The sequence below is a fragment of the Nipponia nippon genome, unplaced genomic scaffold (assembly GCF_047370975.1).
Source record: "Nipponia nippon isolate SJK-2023a ecotype South Korea unplaced genomic scaffold, ASM4737097v1 scaffold_47, whole genome shotgun sequence".
Classification (NCBI taxonomy): Eukaryota; Metazoa; Chordata; class Aves; order Pelecaniformes; family Threskiornithidae; genus Nipponia; species Nipponia nippon.
The window spans coordinates 757202-774386 of record NW_028262366.1 but is presented as its reverse complement, the minus strand read 5'-3'; the positions used below and the strand labels follow the sequence as shown (position 1 = coordinate 774386).

The 17185-nt window shown below is 62.9% G+C and overlaps 3 protein-coding genes across 6 annotated transcripts; 2 read left to right on the top strand and 1 right to left on the bottom strand.

Annotated features, from left to right (window-relative positions):
- The first annotated feature begins 1024 nt into the window (after positions 1-1024).
- On the top strand, positions 1025-5022 carry LOC104011609 (uncharacterized). Its single transcript, XM_087729920.1, has 3 exons — positions 1025-1144; positions 1922-2052; positions 2286-5022. Exons 2-3 carry the CDS (start codon positions 1959-1961, stop codon positions 3710-3712), a joined length of 1521 nt encoding a protein of 506 aa, XP_087586046.1. The 5' UTR covers positions 1025-1144; positions 1922-1958; the 3' UTR covers positions 3713-5022.
- Positions 5023-7680: 2658 nt separating this feature from the next.
- Positions 7681-12911, top strand: LOC104011607 (uncharacterized). Of its 4 annotated transcripts, none has more exons than XM_087729861.1 (5): positions 7681-7787; positions 8189-8263; positions 8769-8996; positions 10104-10730; positions 10891-12911. In XM_087729861.1, exons 1-5 carry the CDS (start codon positions 7754-7756, stop codon positions 12033-12035), a joined length of 2109 nt encoding a protein of 702 aa, XP_087585987.1. In that variant the 5' UTR covers positions 7681-7753; the 3' UTR covers positions 12036-12911. The 4 variants fall into 4 exon arrangements, with proteins under 4 accessions (XP_087585987.1, XP_087585985.1, XP_087585984.1 ...); XM_087729859.1 differs by having other exon boundaries at positions 10104-10814; XM_087729858.1 differs by having other exon boundaries at positions 10104-12911.
- Positions 12912-13223: 312 nt separating this feature from the next.
- Positions 13224-15366, bottom strand: IER3 (immediate early response 3). The gene is made up of 2 exons (XM_087730089.1): positions 15163-15366; positions 13224-14577 (listed from the first exon to the last, which is right to left on the bottom strand). Exons 1-2 carry the CDS (start codon positions 15352-15354, stop codon positions 14239-14241), a joined length of 531 nt encoding a protein of 176 aa, XP_087586215.1. The 5' UTR covers positions 15355-15366; the 3' UTR covers positions 13224-14238.
- Between the last annotated feature and the right edge of the window lie 1819 nt (positions 15367-17185).

The window sequence follows — 17185 nt, the reverse complement described above, 5'->3', positions numbered from 1 at the left end:
GGGGGGCACAGGAATGTAATGGGGGGCACAGGGATATAATGGGGGGCACAGGAATGTAATGGGGGGCACAGGGATATAACGGGGGGCACAGGGATATGATGGGGGGCACAGGAATGTAATGGGGGGCACAGGGATATAACGGGGGGCACAGGGATATAATGGGGGGCACAGGGATATAATGGGGGGCACAGGAATGTAATGGGGGGCACAGGGATATAACGGGGTGCACAGGGATATAATGGGGGGCACAGGGATATAACGGGGGGCACAGGGATATAACGGGGTGCACAGGGATATGATGGGGGGCACAGGAATGTAATGGGGGGCACAGGGATATAACGGGGGGCACAGGAATGTAATGGGGGGCACAGGGATATAACGGGGTGCACAGGGATATAATGGGGGGCACAGGGATATAACGGGGGGTTAAAATGCAGCAGGGCTGGAGGGAAAATGAAAATCGCGGCTGAATGCGAGAGGGGAGAAACGGGGGGCCCGGGGGGTGGGGGGAGGTGGGTGCGGGGGGGCGAGGAGAACACGGGGGAGGTGGGTGCAAGGGGGGGGGTGGGGGGGTGAAAACACAAGGCGGCTGGGTGCTGGGGGGGAGGGGAAATGTGAGGGAGGGGAAGGCGAAGGGGGGGTTAAAATAGAGGGGGGTGGGCGAGGGGCTGATGGGGAGCGCCCCCCCTCCCCCCCCCCCCCCCCCCCCCCCCGGGGGGGGGGGGCCCGGGGTGCGGCCCCCCCCCCCTCCCCCTCCCCGGGGGTCTCCCCCGTTACCTGGTACCGGGAGCGAAGGGATGCGGAGGAGATGGAGGAATGAAAAGGGGGTGGGGGGGTGGGAATTATTTGGGGGGGGGGGGGGATTGGAGGGGGGAGGGGGGAAGAATGGAGGGTGGGGGGCGGCGCCGGGGCTGTTGCACGCCGGCTCGGTGAGTCCGGACACACAGGAAGGGGATGGTGCAGCCGGGACCGGGGAGGGGGGGGGGGGCCCAGACAGGAAGGGGGGGCCGGGGGGACGGACAGACACACGGCCGCGAGCCGAAGCCAGCGGGACCGGAGTCACCGGAGTCGCCTTTGTGGTTGTGGGGGGTCGCCTTGTCGCCGCCTGGGGGGGTTTGTGTCCCCCCCCCCGGGGGGGTGGCAGGTAACGGAGGACACCCCCCCCCCCCGCCCCCCCGCCCCCCCCGGGGATGGGGACGGGGACGGCGCCGCCCGGCTTTGTCCCCGGTCGGGGGAGAGGGGATGGGGGGAGCGGGGGGTCCCCTCCGTCCCCTATGGAGCCGGGGGGGGACTGGGGGGGGTGTCCCCTCCGTCCCCTATGGAGCCGGGGGGGAGACGGGGGTCCCCTCCATCCCCTATGGAGCCGGGGGAGGTCTCCTCCCTCCCCTATGGAGCTGGAGGGGAGACAGGGGGGGTCCCCTCCATCCCTTATGGAGCCGGGGGGAGACGGGGGGTCCCCTCCGTCCCCTATGGAGCTGGGGGGGAGCGGGGATGGGGGATTGGGGGTCCCCTCCGTCCCCTATGGAGCCGGGGGGGAGCGGGGATGGGGATTGGGGGTCCCCTCCGTCCCCTATGGAGCCGGGGGGGAGCGGGGATGGGGTCCGGGGGGTCCCCTCCATCTCACACTGGCCCTGGGGTGCCCAACGTGGTCCTCCACCAGCACCCAGTGTCACCCACCAAGCACCAGGACCTGCCACCCCCCGCTGGCCTCTGGTGTCGTGTCCCCCCCCCCCCCAGTGTCACCCACAGGGCCACGCCACAAACTGGGACCCCAAAACCCTTCCTCACGCCGGGTGCTGGGACTCGCCACGCACAGGGGGTGCCCCCACCATCCTGCTGCCCCCCCCCCAACTTCCCCGAGCCCCCGGCGATGCTTTTGGGGGGGCTGAGGGATGGTGACGGGGTGCTCTCGGTTTTCCAGGGTCCCCGTGTCACTGGCCGAGGTGTGGGAAGAGGCGATGGATCCTTGGGGGGCCGAGGAACCGGAGCAGACGGTGCTTTTTGGGGGTGACGGGGAGGAGGAGGATGCCTACGACCCCCCGGTGATGCAGAGTAAGTGTCGAGGAGGTTTTGGGGGGGCCCTCATTGCGCTCCAGCCTTGGGAAGGGGAGGGAGACCCCCCCCATGGGCACCCAGGTCCCGCGGCGTGTACCCCCCCCCAAACCCACGTCCTCGGTCCCTGCACCCAGGCCGTGGTGGGGTGTGCTATGAAAAAGGGGGTCTCCATCCCCATTAGCCCCCCCCCCGGCACTGACCCCCATCTCCCCCCCCCCCCGCTGTCCCAGGGACCCCTCGCGACCCCGAGCCGGACCCCTCGCCAACGGGCGACCCCGAGATCGTAGAGCTGGATACGGCCGCCTTCTTGGCTCACCCCGAGGAGGGTTCACCGGGAGAACGGAGCCCGGCGCGGGAGACCCTGCGTTGGACCGTGGTCCAGCAGATCGACTCTCCCGGCGCGGCGGGAGGTCGGCGTGGCGGTAAAACCGGATCGGGAGCTGGCGCCTTCTCCAACTTCAAGAGCATCATCGTGTTGCAGAAGAGTTACGAGTGTGGGGAATGCGGCAAGAGCTTCAGCTGCAGCTCCCACTTCAGCAAACACCGGCGGACCCACACCGGCGAGAAACCCTTCCTCTGCCTCCATTGCGGTAAGAGCTTCAACGTCAGCTCCAACCTCTACCGGCATCAACGGGCTCACGCCGCCGAACGGCCGGGTCCACCAGCTCCACCGGCACGGCCCCGCGGGTTGCCGTATAAATGCGAGGAGTGCGGTAAGAGTTTTCGCCGTAACAAGGAGCTGGTGACCCACCAACGGTTGCACACCGGTCGCTTGCCCTTCCAATGCGGTCACTGCGGGAAGAGCTTCAGTTGGAGCTCCCATTTTGACCGGCACCAACGCGTCCATACCGGTGAGAAGCCCTACCAGTGTCCCGAATGCGGTAAGCGTTTTAGCCGTAGCTCCCACCTCTACCGGCACCAACGCACCCACGCCGGCGGTCGCTCTTACATCTGCACCTATTGCGGGCGTAGTTTTGGTAGCACCCTCCATTTTGACCGGCACCAACGCACCCACACCGGCCAACGACCCTACAAGTGCACCCTGTGCCGGAAAAGTTTTGGCGATGGGCCGGCGTTGGTCAAACACCAACGCCTTCATCTGGGTGATGGTCCTTTCCGTTGCGAAGAGTGCGGTAAAGCCTTTGGCGCCCGCGCCCAATACGCCCGGCATCGGCGTAGCCTCCACGGCGGCGGTGAGAAACCATACCGTTGCGGTGATTGCGGGAAGAGTTTTTCCTGGAGCTCCCATTGGGAACGACACCAACGTATCCATACCGGCGAACGACCCTACCAATGTGGGGACTGCGGCAAACGTTTCGGCCGGACCTCCCATCTCTACCGGCATCAACGTACCCACGCCGGCGGGCAACCCCACATCTGTGCCGATTGCGGGAAGAGCTTCAACAGCACCCTACACTTCCATAAGCACCAACGGGCTCACGCCGGTCCCCGGCACGCCTGTCCTGATTGCGGCAAGACGTTTGCCGACGGTTCGGCGTTGGCTAAGCACCGACGGGCGCACGCTGGCGAGAAGCCTTTCCCTTGCCCGCAGTGCGGCCGGCGTTTCGGCGTCAGCTCCCATCTTCACCGTCATCTCCGTAGCCACGGCGAGGAGGAGCCGCCGGAGGAGCCACCGGATGAGCTCATGCCCCGTTAACCGGGGGACAGCGAGAAGGGGGGGGACATAGGGTTGACCCCCCCGGGTGGCTCCCGTCCCCCCCCCCCACTGTCACGGGGTGCCTCGGGTAGCCCCCATGTGTGATGGGTGCCACGGGGATGGGTGCTCTCACGCCGGTGATGTCCCCTGGTGGCACCAACCCCGGCCCTGAGGACGTAGTTTTTGTAGGGTAGAGTAGGACGGTAGGGTAGATAGGGGAGGATGGAGACGGGGCTGGGGGGCCGAGTGGGAATTGGGGGGGGGTCCCCTCCAGAAAATCAGACCTAATCCTGCCGACGGACATCAGGACATCCCAACCGTGCTCCTTCTCCACATGTAGTCCAGGAGAAACCAGCTCCATGGGTGTTGGGGAGATGGTGCCGAGCGGCTGGGGAGGCGTGAGGTGAAGGGTGGAGGGTGCAGAAGATCCCACTGGCTCCTTGCTAAACTCGGAGAGACCCCAAAATATCTGGGGTGGCTTCATCCCTTGACCACCCCACCTTCTCCATGCTGCCAGCCTTGACCAACACCCAAAGCCTGAGCCCTCCCAGCCGCGCTTGGGGCGTGATGATGCCATCTACCAAATGACACCATTTGGGGCAAAATATCCTGGTTTTGTGGCTTTGTTGTTAAAAAACAAGCCCAGGCGTCCACCCCCGGCGGTTCCCAGCCACGCGCCACGGTTTGGCTACTGGCGATGCTTCGGCGCGGACCTGGCGCGAGTGGTTTATTTAATGTATTTATTGTATTTATTCAGCGGGAGCCCACCTGCGGTTGGAGGAACCCAACGGGTTGGGGTGAGCTGGAGGCTGTTGGGGACAGGAGCTGGGCCAAGGGAGGGTTTGTCCCCGAGCTGGCATGGGGACGCTCATGGCTCCTCTTGGGTTGCTCGATCAACCACCATGCAAAGGGAGCTCATGGTGGGAACCCATCGGTGATGGGGAGGAGGTAGCACCACCCATGGCTGGAAAGAAAGCCCCAGGAGATCACGGGGAGCATCACCTGCAGGTATTTCCCAGCTGAAAAGAGGTGAACCCTTGGGGTGAACCTCAGGGATGGGAGCAGGACACAAATCCGGGAATTTCCTGGCAGTTTTGGGGTCGCGGCCGTGCCGGCTGCCTGGTCCGTCTCTTCCCAAGATGAGCAGGAGCTGTGTTTGTATTGTGAATAAAAATAGACTAGTGCAAAACGCGGTGGGTGGCTTCTGCTTCTCCTTGGAGGAGCTGCGAATCCCAGCTCTTCCCGTGCGGAAAACCAGAGGTTTGGGGGTCACCTTGGGTGGTGGTGATGGGAGGTGAAAGGTTGGGACTATGTGTCCCCCGCTACCTGTGTTGTCCCCCCCAGAATGCCCCGTGCTTTGGAAGGTCCCCCCTTCCCAGCAACGTCCCACGCCGACGCTGGCTGGGTTGTCCCAAATACACCCAACCCCAAACCCCTTCCACCTTCTTTTGGGTCCCGGAGGATCTCCAAGGAGGGAGATCCTCTGCCTTCATTGGGTCCCGGAGGATCTCCAAGGAGGGAGATCCTCTGCTTTCACTGGGTCCCGGAGGATCTCCAAGGAGGGAGATCCTCTGCCTTCATTGGGTCCCGGAGGATCTCCGAAGAGGGAGATCCTCTGCCTTCATTGGGTCTAGAGACCTTCATTTGGTCAAGAGAGGCTCTCCAAGGAGAAAGATCCTCTGCCTTCATTGGGTCCCAGAGGATCTCCATGGAGGGAGATCCTCTGCCTTCATTTGGTCCAAGGAGGATCTTCAAGGAGGATCTTCTGCCTTCATTTGATCCAGGGAGGATCTGCCCTGAGGGCATCCCCCCACGCACCCTCAGGCTTTAGGGGGCCCAGGGGACAACTGGGGACCCCCGAACGGGCAAGCAGCTGCCTCCCCTGCAGGTGTGGCCTGGGCAGAGGGACACCCTGCCCCACCTTGCTGCCAGCCCCTGCCTGCTACCGCTTCCCTGGTGTGGAGTCTCCAGTGCCTACCACTCGGGCTGAGCTTTGAAGGAGAGCCCATTCCCCAGTTTCCTTAGGATGTGGCCCCTGGTTTCCTTGGGATGTGGCCTCCAGTTTCCTTGGGATGTGAGCATCTCCTTGGGCATCTCCTTGGGCAACTCCTCGGGCAACTCCTCGGGCAACAACTTGGGCAACTCCTCTGGCAACTCCTTGGGCATCTTGGGCATCTCCTTGGGCAACTCCTCGGGCAACAACTTGGGCAACTCCTTGGGCATCTCCTTGGGCATCTCCTTGGGCAACTCCTCGGGCAACAACTTGGGCAACTCCTTGGGCATCTCCTTGGGCATCTCCTTGGGCAACTCCTCGGGTAACAACTTGGGCAACTCCTCGGGCATCTCCTTGGGCATCTTGGGCATCTCCTTGGGCAACTCCTTGGGCAACAACTTGGGCAACAACTTGGGCAACTCCTCAGGCATCTCCTTGGGCATCTCCTTGGGCAACTCCTTGGGCAACAACTTGGGCAATTCCTTAGGCATCTCCTTGGGCATCTTGGGCATCTCCTTGGGCAACTCCTTGGGCAACAACTTGGGCATCTTGGGCATCTCCTTGGGCAACAAACAACTTGGGCATCTCCTCGGGCATCTCCTTGGGCAACTCCTTGGGCAGGGGGCCGCAGCGTTAACCCCTGAGGGTACGTTTGCCCCCACCTCTGAAGGTTGATGGCTTTGGGGCTCCGGACCCCCCCCATCTTTGACCCCCCCCCCCCTCCCCTTAGAGGGTCCCTAAGGGCATGGGACAGAGTCGGGGTGCAGGGGCCCCTGGGGCGAACCCATCCTCCACCCCCCCCCCCCCCACCCGCATCGCTCCCTGGGGATTCTCCGGTGTCTAATATAGGGGTTGAGCTCCCGTGATGGGGGCGGGGACCGGTAGGAGGGGGGTGGAACCCGGGGCTCTGGGGAGGGGGCGGGGCGGGCGAGGGGGGGGTGGGGGGCGAGGGGGGGGTGAACCGGAGGCGGGGGCCGCTAGAGGGCCCTGGCTGGTGCTGGAGGAGGAGGAGGAGGAGGAGGAGGAGGAGGAGGAGGAGGAGGGCGGCCACGGTTTCACTGTATCCGGGTCACACGGGGAGCCGCCTCCACCGGGACCGGTGCTCGGCGAGGAAGAGTCCCCGGAGCCCGGGGGGAACCCCGGGAAGCCGGGCTGGGCCCCCCCCCCCCCCCCCCCGCCGCAGGTAACCGGGGGTCCCCCCATAACCACCCCCCCCCCCCCGCCCCGGGGCTGCTCGCTGGTTGCACCCCCACCCCCCCCAAACTGGGTACCCCGAATTCTGCAGGGGGGGAGGGAGATGGGGGTGCGGCGGTGGGAGGTTGTGGGCACCCTAAAGAGTGGGGTGCAGCCCCTGGGCACCCCAAAAAGCAGATGAGCACCCCCTGGGCACCCCAAAGAGCAAGCACATGCCTTGGGCACCCCAAAAACTGGGGTGCAGCCCCTGGGCACCCCAAAGAGTGGGTGAGCATCCCCGTGGCACCCCAAAGAGCAGGCACGTTGCCTTGGGCACCCCAAAAAGCAGAGTGCAGCCCCTGGGTACCCCAAAGAAGAGGGTAAGCAACCCCTGGGCACCCCAAAAAGCAGCGCAGCAGCCCCTGGGCACCCCAAAGAGCGGGCGAGCACCTCCTGGGCACCCCAAAAGTGGGGTGCATCCCCTGGGTACCCCAAAGAGCAGGCGAGCAGCCCTTGGGCACCCCAAAAAGCAGGGGTGCATCCCCTGGGCCCCCCCAAAAAATGGGGTGCATCCCCTTGGGCTCCCCCAAGAAGCGGGCACACTTTAGCACAGGGCACGCAGCTCCGGCCACCCTGGGGATCGGGGTGCACAGCCCTGGAAAATTTGGGGAGCAAGGGGGGGGGAGGGGGGGAGACAGACCCAGACCCCCCCTCTCCTTCCCCCCCAGCCCCTCCATAGAGAAAAGGGGGGGTTCTTGGGGTGCTAACGGGGATGGGGGGGGGGTCTCTTGCCATTGCAGGGGCCGGACTTGTGGTTGTGGGGTGACGCCCCCCACCTGGGACCCCCCCAGCCCCCCCATTTTTTGGGGGCCACCATGCAGGAGAACTACGAGAACGTGATTTCCTTGGGTAAGGGGGACGGAGGTACCCCAGGATGTCCCAGTTTGGGGGGGGGGGGCGGGGGACATTTTGGGGGGGGGGTCCCCAGCGCCGGTGCCACCCCACATAGGTGACACCCCCCCCCCTTCCATGCCACACTGCCACGATTTGGGGGGGGCCGCGAGCATCCCATGGACTCAGGGCGGGTTTTGGGGGGGGGGGGGGTGGCTACCACATGCTGCCTCAGTTTCCCTTGCCACGATGGGTTGGAGCTGGTGGAAGCCCATTTTTGCCTAAATTTGGAGCATTTCACCCCAAAACAGAGGGCCTGTTGGTGGCGGGGTGTTGGGGGGGGGGGGGGGAATTGGGGGGCGATGGAGCCCATCACCGGGGCGTCCCGGCGCCTGAAGCCCCAACCTTCTCCCCGGCAGCGGAGGAGATCGCCATCAGCTGGCCGCGCATCACCGCCTTCGCCGAGTCCCACCGGAGGCGGGGGCTGGTGTCGGGTAAGTCTTGGGGTTCGGGGGGGACCCCCAAATTTGGGTCAATTCCTTAGGATTTTGAGGAACCTCCCAAAATTGGAGTGGAATCCCTTAGGTTTTGGGGGACTCCCCCCCGAATTTGGGTGAATTCCTTAGGTTTTGGGGACCCCCCCAAAGCTGGGTGGGTCCCTTAGGTTTTTGGGGAACCCCCCAAGTTTGGGTGAATCCCTTAGGTTTTTGGGGAACCCCCCAAATTTGGCTGAATTCCTTAGGTTTTTTGGGGAACCCCCCAAATTTTGGGTGAATTGGGGGGGGGGTCTTGAAATTTGGATGAATTCCTTAGGATTTTGGGGACCCCCCCAATTCTGAGTGAATCCCTTAGGTTTTGGGAACCCCCCCAAGTTTGGGTGAATCCCTTAGGGTTTTTGGGGCCCCCCCAAATTTGCGTCAATCCCTTAGGTTTTTGGGGAACCCCCAAATTGGGGTGAATTCCTCAGGTTTTTGGGGGGTCTAATGGGTTTTTTTCCAGGTGTGGAAGCGGAGGGGGAACAGGGTCAACCGGAGCCCACCCAGATCCAACCCTCGGCGGGGGCCGGCTCCAGCGATGGGGGGGTGAACCCCGATTTACGCCGCCAGTTGGGCCTGATCCTGCAAACGGCCGGCAGGAGCCAGGTGGAGAAGATGCTGCGGGAGCTGGTGCGGGAGCAGGGGCAGGGGGGGAAGCGCCGGAACCGCAAGAAAACAGCCAAGGATGGAGGTAAATTTGGGGGAGACCCTGCCGAGAGCCCCCCCAGGACCCTCCTTGAGCCCCCATCTCATTTTGGGACCATCCCATGGGAAAGGGGGGGGGGAGAAGTTTTGGGGTTCGGTGCTTTGGGGGTTGGTTTTTCAGAGGATCATGGAATGATTTGGGTGGGAAGGGACCTTCGAAGGTCACCTACGCCATGGGCAGGGACAGCTTCACCTAGAGAAGGTTGCTCCGAGTCCCGTCCCCCTTGGCCTTGAACGCTTCCAGGGATGGGGCATCTCCAACCTCTTTGGGCGACCTCTTCCAGTGTCTCAGCACCCTCAGCGTGAGACGTTTCTTCCTCAGATCACGCCTAAATCTGCCCTTTTTTAGCTTAAAACCGACCCCCCTCGGCCCATCAGAGCCTCCGTCCCCACGCAGGGCCACCACGAGGTCTCCCCGGAGCCGTCTCTTCTCCAGCCTGGCCTCCCAGGGGAGGTGGCCCTCGCATCACCTCCGTGGCCTCCTCTGGACCCGCTCCACCGGGTCCACGGCCGCCTCGTCCCCAGGAGACGCTTGGCTCCCTGGGCTCCTCTCCGGCTCCTCAGCCACCAAGTCCTTCTCCACTTGCCGGCCCCCAGCCCGTGGCCGTGTTCGGGATGGCCTTGACCTTGCACTTGGCCTGGTTGAACCTCGTGAGGTTCACCTGGGCCCACCTCTCCCGGTCCCCCTGGATGGGTCCCTTCCCTCTCGGGGATCAACCACCCCACTCGGCTTGGGGTCCTCTCCAAACTCGCTGAGGGGGCCCTCGATCTCTGTGGTTGGTGGAGATATGGAACCGTACTGGTCCCACTATGGCCCCCTGAGGGACACCAGTCCTCACTGGTCTCCATCCGGGCATGGAAACATCAACCACAACCCTCTGGATGCCACCAACCACCCAACTCCTGCTCCACCAAACGCTCCATCCAGCAGGTCCATCTCTCTCCATCTTCAAGAGAAGGATGTTGTGGGAGACCACGTCAAAGGTCTTCCGAACGGCCAGAGAGATGACGTCCCCCATGTTGGGGGGCGTAAAATTAATTAGGGGGGGGGTGTTGTGCCGGGAAAGGCTCATGGTTTCTCACCGTGGTGCAGGTGCCGGCACTGGGAGCGGGACCGAGGAGGATTCGGCACCGCGGGACGGCAAGGAGACGGCGCGGGAGGAGGCCGATCAGCGCCAAAGCGGGGGACAGGCGGGTGAACCCCCCGTCGCTGGTAAAGGGAATGGGGGTAAGAAGGGCGGCGCGGCATCGCCGGCATCCTGGGGTGGTTGTGCCGAATGCGGGATGCGGAACCGGTCGCAGAGTCCGGTAAAGCCGCGGCGGTGCTCGGAGTGCGGGCGGCGGTGTCGGCAATCGGCCCGGCAACCAGACCGCGGTGGGGAGAAGCCGCACCGGTGCGGTGATTGTGGCAAAGGCTTCAGCCGAGGGTCTAACCTTGCCCAGCACCGGCGTATCCACACCGGTGAACGACCTCACCGTTGCGGTGATTGCGGCAAAGGCTTCATCCAACGCTCCGACCTGGAGCGGCACCGGCGGGTGCACACCGGTGAACGGCCGTATCCTTGCGGCGACTGCGGCAAACGGTTCAGCGTCAGCTCCCACCTCGACCGGCATCGCCGTACTCATGCCGGTGGCCCTGGTCCACCCGCCCAACCGCGTGCCCGGCCTCGACCGCCTCTGCCGGAGGGGTCACCGGCTCCTCACCGTTGCCCCGAATGTGGTAAGAGCTTCGCCCAACGCTCTGCCTTGGCCAAACACCGTAAGACCCACAGCGGCGAACGGCCTCACCGCTGCGGCGATTGCGGTAAGAGCTTCAGCCGAGGCTCCAACCTCACCCAACACCGGCGCATCCATACCGGCGAACGGCCGTTTGCTTGCAGTGATTGCGGTAAAGGTTTCATCCAACGCTCCGACCTGGAACGGCATCAACGGGTACACACCGGTGAACGACCCTATACCTGTGCCGAATGCGGTAAGAGCTTCAGCGTCAGCTCCCACCTCGACCGGCACCAGAAGATCCACGCAGCTGAACGGGCGTCCTACCGGTGCCCCGAACATCTCGCCGGCTTCTTGGCCGCTCACCGTCACGGTCGCCTCTTCCAATGCGCCCAATGCGGACGATGTTTCGGTCAAGGCGCCGCCTTGCTCAAGCATCAACGTGCCCACGGTGCCGGGGGAACCGTGGGGCAGCCCCCCAAGTGCCCGGATTGCGGGAAGAACCGGGGTGGCACGGTGGGGTTACGTTCCCGTGGTCAGCAATGTATGGATTGCGGGAGGGAATCGGATACCGGCGACGGTGAGATGGCGCCGGCGGCACCGCCGGAGAAACCCTATAAGTGCGGGGAATGCGGGAAGGGTTTTGGGCAACGTTCGGCGCTGGTTAAACACCGGCGTATCCATACCGGAGAGAAACCCTACACCTGCGGGGATTGCGGGAAGGGTTTCATCCAGAAGTCGGACCTCACCATCCACCGCCGGATGCACACCGGGGAGAAACCTTACCGTTGCGGTGAGTGCGGTAAATGCTTCAGCGTCTCCTCCAACCTCATCACCCATCAACGTACCCACCTCGGCGAGAAACCCTACCAATGCCCCGAGTGCGGCAAGAGCTTCATCCAACGCTCCGAGCTCACCATCCACCAGCGCGTCCACACCGGCGAGAAGCCCTACAAGTGTCCCGAGTGCGGCAAGTGCTTCAGCCGCAGCTCCCACCTCAACCGCCACCAACGCACCCACGCCGGGGACAAGGGCAAAGGCAGCGCCGCCGCCGCCGCCGCCGCCGTTGGCAGCCCCCTGCCGCCCTCCGGCGCCTTCTCCGGTGCGGCCTTCTCCCCGCCGTTGGGCGGCTCGGCGGCCCCCATCCCCTCGCTGCCCTCCTTCCCTGCCTCCCCCTCGCCCCTGCCCATCCCGTCCCTCTCCAGCCCCGCCCTGGACCTGCCGTGGGCCCTCTCCTTCCCCGCCCGCGCCTTCCCCCACCCCTCCTTCCCCTCGGCCCCCGCCTCGGGGGCGCAGACCTCCTCCCTGATCAACTGAGCGGTGCCCGGCCCTGGCCGTGGCTCCGTCCTCCTCCCGACCTCCCCAGCCGCTCGCCCAACCCCCAACCTGGGTTGACCTCAAAGACCTGGTGTTGGGGGACTTGTTCCCACCTGGAGCCGTTGGGCCTTTGTGGCTAATTACTGATCTCGCTAATTGGGGATGAGGGAGCTCCTCCATCCCTGGCCGTGGCCCCGGCTCCATCCTTCCTCCTACCTCCCCAGCCGCTCGCCCAACACCCAACCTGGGTTGACCTCAAAGCCCCATCGTTGGGGGAGGGCTTGTTCCTGCCCAGAGCTGTTCCATCTTTGGTGGCTAATTAACGAGCTAATTAGGGATGTCTCCCCCATGCCGTGGCTCCATCCTCCCAACCTCTCCAGCCGCTCGCCCAACACCCAACCTGGGTTGACCTCACACACCAGCACTGGGGGGGGGGGGGGGAGTGGGCCTTGTTCCCACCCGGAGCCATTCAGCCTTGGTGGCTAATTAATGATCTAATTAGGGGATGGAGGACCTCCCCCCTCATTTTTTTACCCCTTTTAACCAAATTACCACCTTTTCACAGCGGGAAGACGCAGCCCTTCCCCAAGCCACCGTCCCCGTGGCGGAGCGGGGGACAGCACCCGCTGCCACCCCTCAGATTTTGGGGCAGAGGGAAGCGAATAAAAGCAATTCCCCACCTAATTAGGATGATTTTTAACGGATTTTCCCCACCCCTTCCTCCTCCCGTGTTTTAAAGCGCCACCGAGCGCAACTCAAACTTTACCAAATTTGTCCTAGGCAGGAACTGGTTAAAAACTGAAGCAGAAAAAGGTTTTTTGGGGTTTTTTTTCCCCCCCCATTTTCTGCTGGGTTTCGCTCTTTTTTTGGGCAGATTATTTTGGGAGGGGGGTGGGGGGGGTGGGCAGGGGGTGAGTCCCATCTGGGATGGATGGGTGATATTGGAGTTTGGTTTTTTTACTGCTGTCATGTGTCTTGTTCGTGGTTTTTCGGCACAGCCGGGCGGTGATAACGCTCCCCAAGTGCCATTGCGGGGGGGGGGGGGGGGGGGGGGGGGAACCCAGATTTGGGTCATCGGCACTACCGAACCCGTGTTTTGGAGGAAAGACTTTATTATCCCACACGGAGCAGAGTCAACCGTGGGGTTTGCCCGGTTCCCCCAACACTTCCCCCCCAAAACGGGAGCAAAATCGAGCTGGTTTCAGCTTTTTTTTTAAAAAAAAAAAAAAATAGATTTCTTTTGTTTTGTTACTTTTGTGACTTTGTATTCCAGCGTCACCGCCGAGTCGGTTCAATAAACAAAAGCTGGGCGCCCGCGTGCGTCCCGTGGCCGACTCGCGCTGAAAAGTGATGTTTTTCTGCCTAAAATGGGGTTTTCCTGAATTCCCTGCGTCACCGACACCCTCAAAATGGTGGGTGCAGCGTGTCCACCCCCCCCCCCCCAGCCTAGAAACTGGGACAGAAAACATGGAAAATCCTATTTTCTCACAGGAGGAGGAAACGCTTCCTGCCTGTTTCTTCTGAGGGCAAGAGCAGCCATCACAGCAAAGGTGCAGGCAGGGGCAGGCAGAGGGGCTGGGGGGGGGGGGTTTCAGGGGCTCCCCCCGGGGCCACGACCATGGGACGCTCCAATGAAGACCCAGCAGCGACTCGTATTAAATAATAGCAATTATTAAATACCCCCCAATCGTGTTAAATACCCCCCCCCCATTAAATAAACTTAAATAAACCTCAATTAAATAACCGCAAAATAAATACGAATACAATAAATAAATACCGTGGGGGCGGCGGGGGATGAGGTGAGCAGCCCCGAGGTTGGATGAGGGGCACCCATGGGTGCTATGGGCAGCCCCAAAGATGAGGTAGGGGTACCCATGGGTGCTGAATGCCCTTCAAAGTGCACGGTGAGGGGCACCCAGGGGTGCTGGGTGCTGCCACAGCCCTAAGGCCAGGGTGATGGGCCCCATAGTGTCCCTGGGGTGCTGGGTACCACCCCGAGGCCGAGGTGAGGGGCACCCATGGGTGCATGGTGCCACCCTGTGGCCACTACAATAGGCACAGCTACCAGTCCAGCGCATTGGGCACAGCCCTGAGGCTACGGTGGTGGGCACAGCAGGGTGCTGGGTGCCACCCTGAGGCTGAGGTGACAGTCTTGGGTGCCACCCTGAGATCAGGGTGAGGGTCCTGGGTGCCCCTCAGCGGGCAGCGTCTCCAGCTGTGCAGCTGTGGGGCCGCAGGGCGGGTGACAGCAGCAGACGGGGGCAGGAGGCACCCACGGGTGTCCCCATGGGTGCTGCTGGTGTCCCCACCAGTGTCCCATTGGGTGTCCACGTTCTCCCTGTGGGTGTCACAGCAGGCATCGTGGGTGTTTCAGGTGTCACCATGGGTGCCTCGGGTGTCACCACGGTCGTCGCAGCCACCTCGGGTGTCACATCCCCGGGTGCGCTGTACACCTGGGCACTCACCACGGCCAAGAGCAGCACCAGGAGCCGCTTCGCCGCGCTCGGCTCCTCTGTGGGGGGCGGCCGCCGCACCTGGGGGGCAACAAAATGGGGTAAGAACTGACCTGCCTGGGACAAATACCCCCCCGGGGCAAATAACCGCTCCCTGGGGGCAAATACATCCTCCTGATGAGGCTTAGGGAACCCATCCAAGGGCAAACACGCCCCCGATCCTGCTTAGCTTCCAGGAGGGTAACTGGGCTAATTGCCCACCCCTGGGGCAAATAACCCCCCTGAGCAGGCTTAGGGAACCCATCCAAGGGCAAACCCCCTCCGACCCTGCTTAGCTTCCAGAAGGGTAACTGAGGTAATTACCCCCTTTGGGGCAAATAACTCCCTCCCCGGGGCAAATAACTCCCTCCCCAGGGCAAATATTGCCCCGCGGAGGGGAAATTCCCCCCCAGGTCCCTCCCTCGGACGCCTGGATTCCCCCTCCAGGCGTCAGGTAGGGGTGACTCAGGCAAGAGGGAGGGAAGTGACTCACCCCCCCCCCCCTCCAGCACCTCCGGGAATTGGCCTCATCCTGCCCGCCCCAGGGGACCCAGGAGCCCCGGGGAGGGGGACCCCCCCCCCCACAGACCCAGACCCGACGGTGGGACCCAGGCGTCCGGTACTCACAGCGGGCGGGTAGAGAACGCGGCGGTGCCGGCGGCGGGGCCTCGGGGGGCCGCTGGGCCCTACCGGGGGTTCGAAGGTGAAGTGCTGGGGTGGGGAAGGGGTGAGGCCACCGGGGATCCCCTCAGGGTGGCCCCAGCCCCGGCCCGGACATGTCGCTGTGGCCGCCGCTGCCGCCGTTATCGTCATTGTCATCTCGCAAAATGGCGGCGGGAAGCTGACGGCGCCGTTCTTATAGCGGCGGTGACGCTCCGCCCCCTGCCGGCAGGGGCACGCCCCTCTAGGCGACTCCCATTGGCTGAGTTCCGTGGGGGGCGTGGCCTAGAGGAATGTCCCGCCCACCCGCCCAGGCGTGCTCTTGGCTGTAGAGGGGGGCTATAGGGGGTACATGGAGCGCTATAGGGGTCCGTAGGGGGCTATAGGCGGCGTAGGGGGGCCATAGGGGTATATAATGATCTATAGGGGGCTAGGGGAGTTGTGTAGGTGGCGAGGGAGGCCGTATAGGGGCAACAGCAGGGATATAGGGGGCAACAGGGGGGATATAGGGGGTGTATAGGGGGCTATAGGGGGGCTATAGGGGGCTATAGGGGTGTATAGGGCGCTATAGGGGTTGCAAGGAGGGGGTGTATGGGTTGATAGGGAGCTGTAGGGGGTTACAGAGTGTATGAAGAGGGCTATAGGGGGTGTATAGGGTGCTATAGGGGTTGGATGGAGGGATATAGGGGGTGTATGGGTTGATAGGGAGCTGTAGGGGGCTATAGAGTGTATGAAGAGGGCTATAGGGGGTGTATAGGGTGCTATAGGGGTTGGATGGAGGGATATAGGGGGTGTATGGGTTGATAGGGAGCTGTAGGGGGCTATACAGTGTATGAAGAGGGCTATAGAGGGTGTATCAGGGGCTACAGGGGGTGTATTGAGGGCTACAGGGGTTGTATGGAGGGGTATAGGGGGCTATAGAGGGTGTATGGGGTGAAAGGAAGCTGTAGGGGGCTATAGAGCGTGTATGAGAGGGGCTATAGGGGGTGTACAGGGGGCTACAGGGGTTGCGTGCAGGGGTATAGGGGGCTATAGGGGGTGTATGGGGTGAAAGGGAGCTGTAGGGGGCTATAGAGCGTGTATGAGGGGGGCTATAGGGGGTGTACAGGGGGCTACAGGGGTTGCGTGGAGGGGTATAGGGGGCTATAGAGGGTGTGTGGATGTCTAGAGGGGTCTTTAGGGTCTTTAAGGGAGGTCTATAGTGTCATTAAGGCTTCTATAGGGGCCGTATAAGGGACGTACAGGAGTCTAGAGGAGCCCACAGAGGTGTACAGAGGCTGTAGAGGGGGTTCAGGGGGGTCTATAGGGCTGTATGGGGATGCATAGGGCTGTATGGGGGTGTATAGCGGTGTATGGAGGGGTCTGGGGGTATACGGGGAGTATAGCGGTCTATGGGGGGGTGTAAATGAGTGTATGGAGGGGTACAGTAGGCTATAGGGGAGTTTGGGGGTATATGGGGGGTACATAGGAGTGTATGGGGAAATACTTGAATGTAAAGGGGTATATAGGGGTATATGGCAGTGTAGGGGATGTATAAGGGGTTAAGGCAGTGCATAGGGGTGTATAGGGGCATATACAGGTATATAGGGGCTGTTTAGGGGGTGTATAGGGATGGGAGGGCATAAAGAGGGGTTCACTGTGCATTGACCTCCTGCCTAACCCCCCCAACACCCCCTGTAGCCCCCCCTTTCCCCTATAGCCCCTATAGCTTCCTGCCCCCCCCCCCCCCCCTTACACATCTGCCACGCCACGGGTTTTTCCCACGTTGCACAACCAGGAGCAGATTCGTGCCGGGACACGCGGACGCCTGGATCCCCTTTGGGGGGGGGGGGGGGATATCTATAGGGTGAGGGGGGCACCCAGACACCTGGGTCCCCTGGAGGGGTGCCTATAGGATGAGACACCCAGATGTATGGGTTCCTCTGGGGGTGCTCGGACGCCTGGATCCCCTATAGAGCGCAGGATGGGTGCTGGGTAGCTGCCCGGACGC

Excerpts from the sequence above, each read along its gene's own strand:
- LOC104011609 (XM_087729920.1), top strand. The coding sequence starts at position 1,959 with ATGGATCCTTGGGGGGCCGAGGAACCGGAGCAGACGGTGCTTTTTGGG. Across the intron at positions 2,053-2,285 it reads CGACCCCCCGGTGATGCAGA|GGACCCCTCGCGACCCCGAG; the intron begins GTAAGTGTCGAG and ends CCGCTGTCCCAG.
- IER3 (XM_087730089.1), bottom strand. The coding sequence starts at position 15,354 with ATGACAATGACGATAACGGCGGCAGCGGCGGCCACAGCGACATGTCCG. Across the intron at positions 14,578-15,162 it reads GCGTTCTCTACCCGCCCGCT|GTGCGGCGGCCGCCCCCCAC; the intron begins GTGAGTACCGGA and ends GTTGCCCCCCAG.
- LOC104011607 (XM_087729858.1), top strand. The coding sequence starts at position 7,754 with ATGCAGGAGAACTACGAGAACGTGATTTCCTTGG. Across the intron at positions 7,788-8,188 it reads CGAGAACGTGATTTCCTTGG|CGGAGGAGATCGCCATCAGC; the intron begins GTAAGGGGGACG and ends TCTCCCCGGCAG. Across the intron at positions 8,997-10,103 it reads GAAAACAGCCAAGGATGGAG|GTGCCGGCACTGGGAGCGGG; the intron begins GTAAATTTGGGG and ends ACCGTGGTGCAG.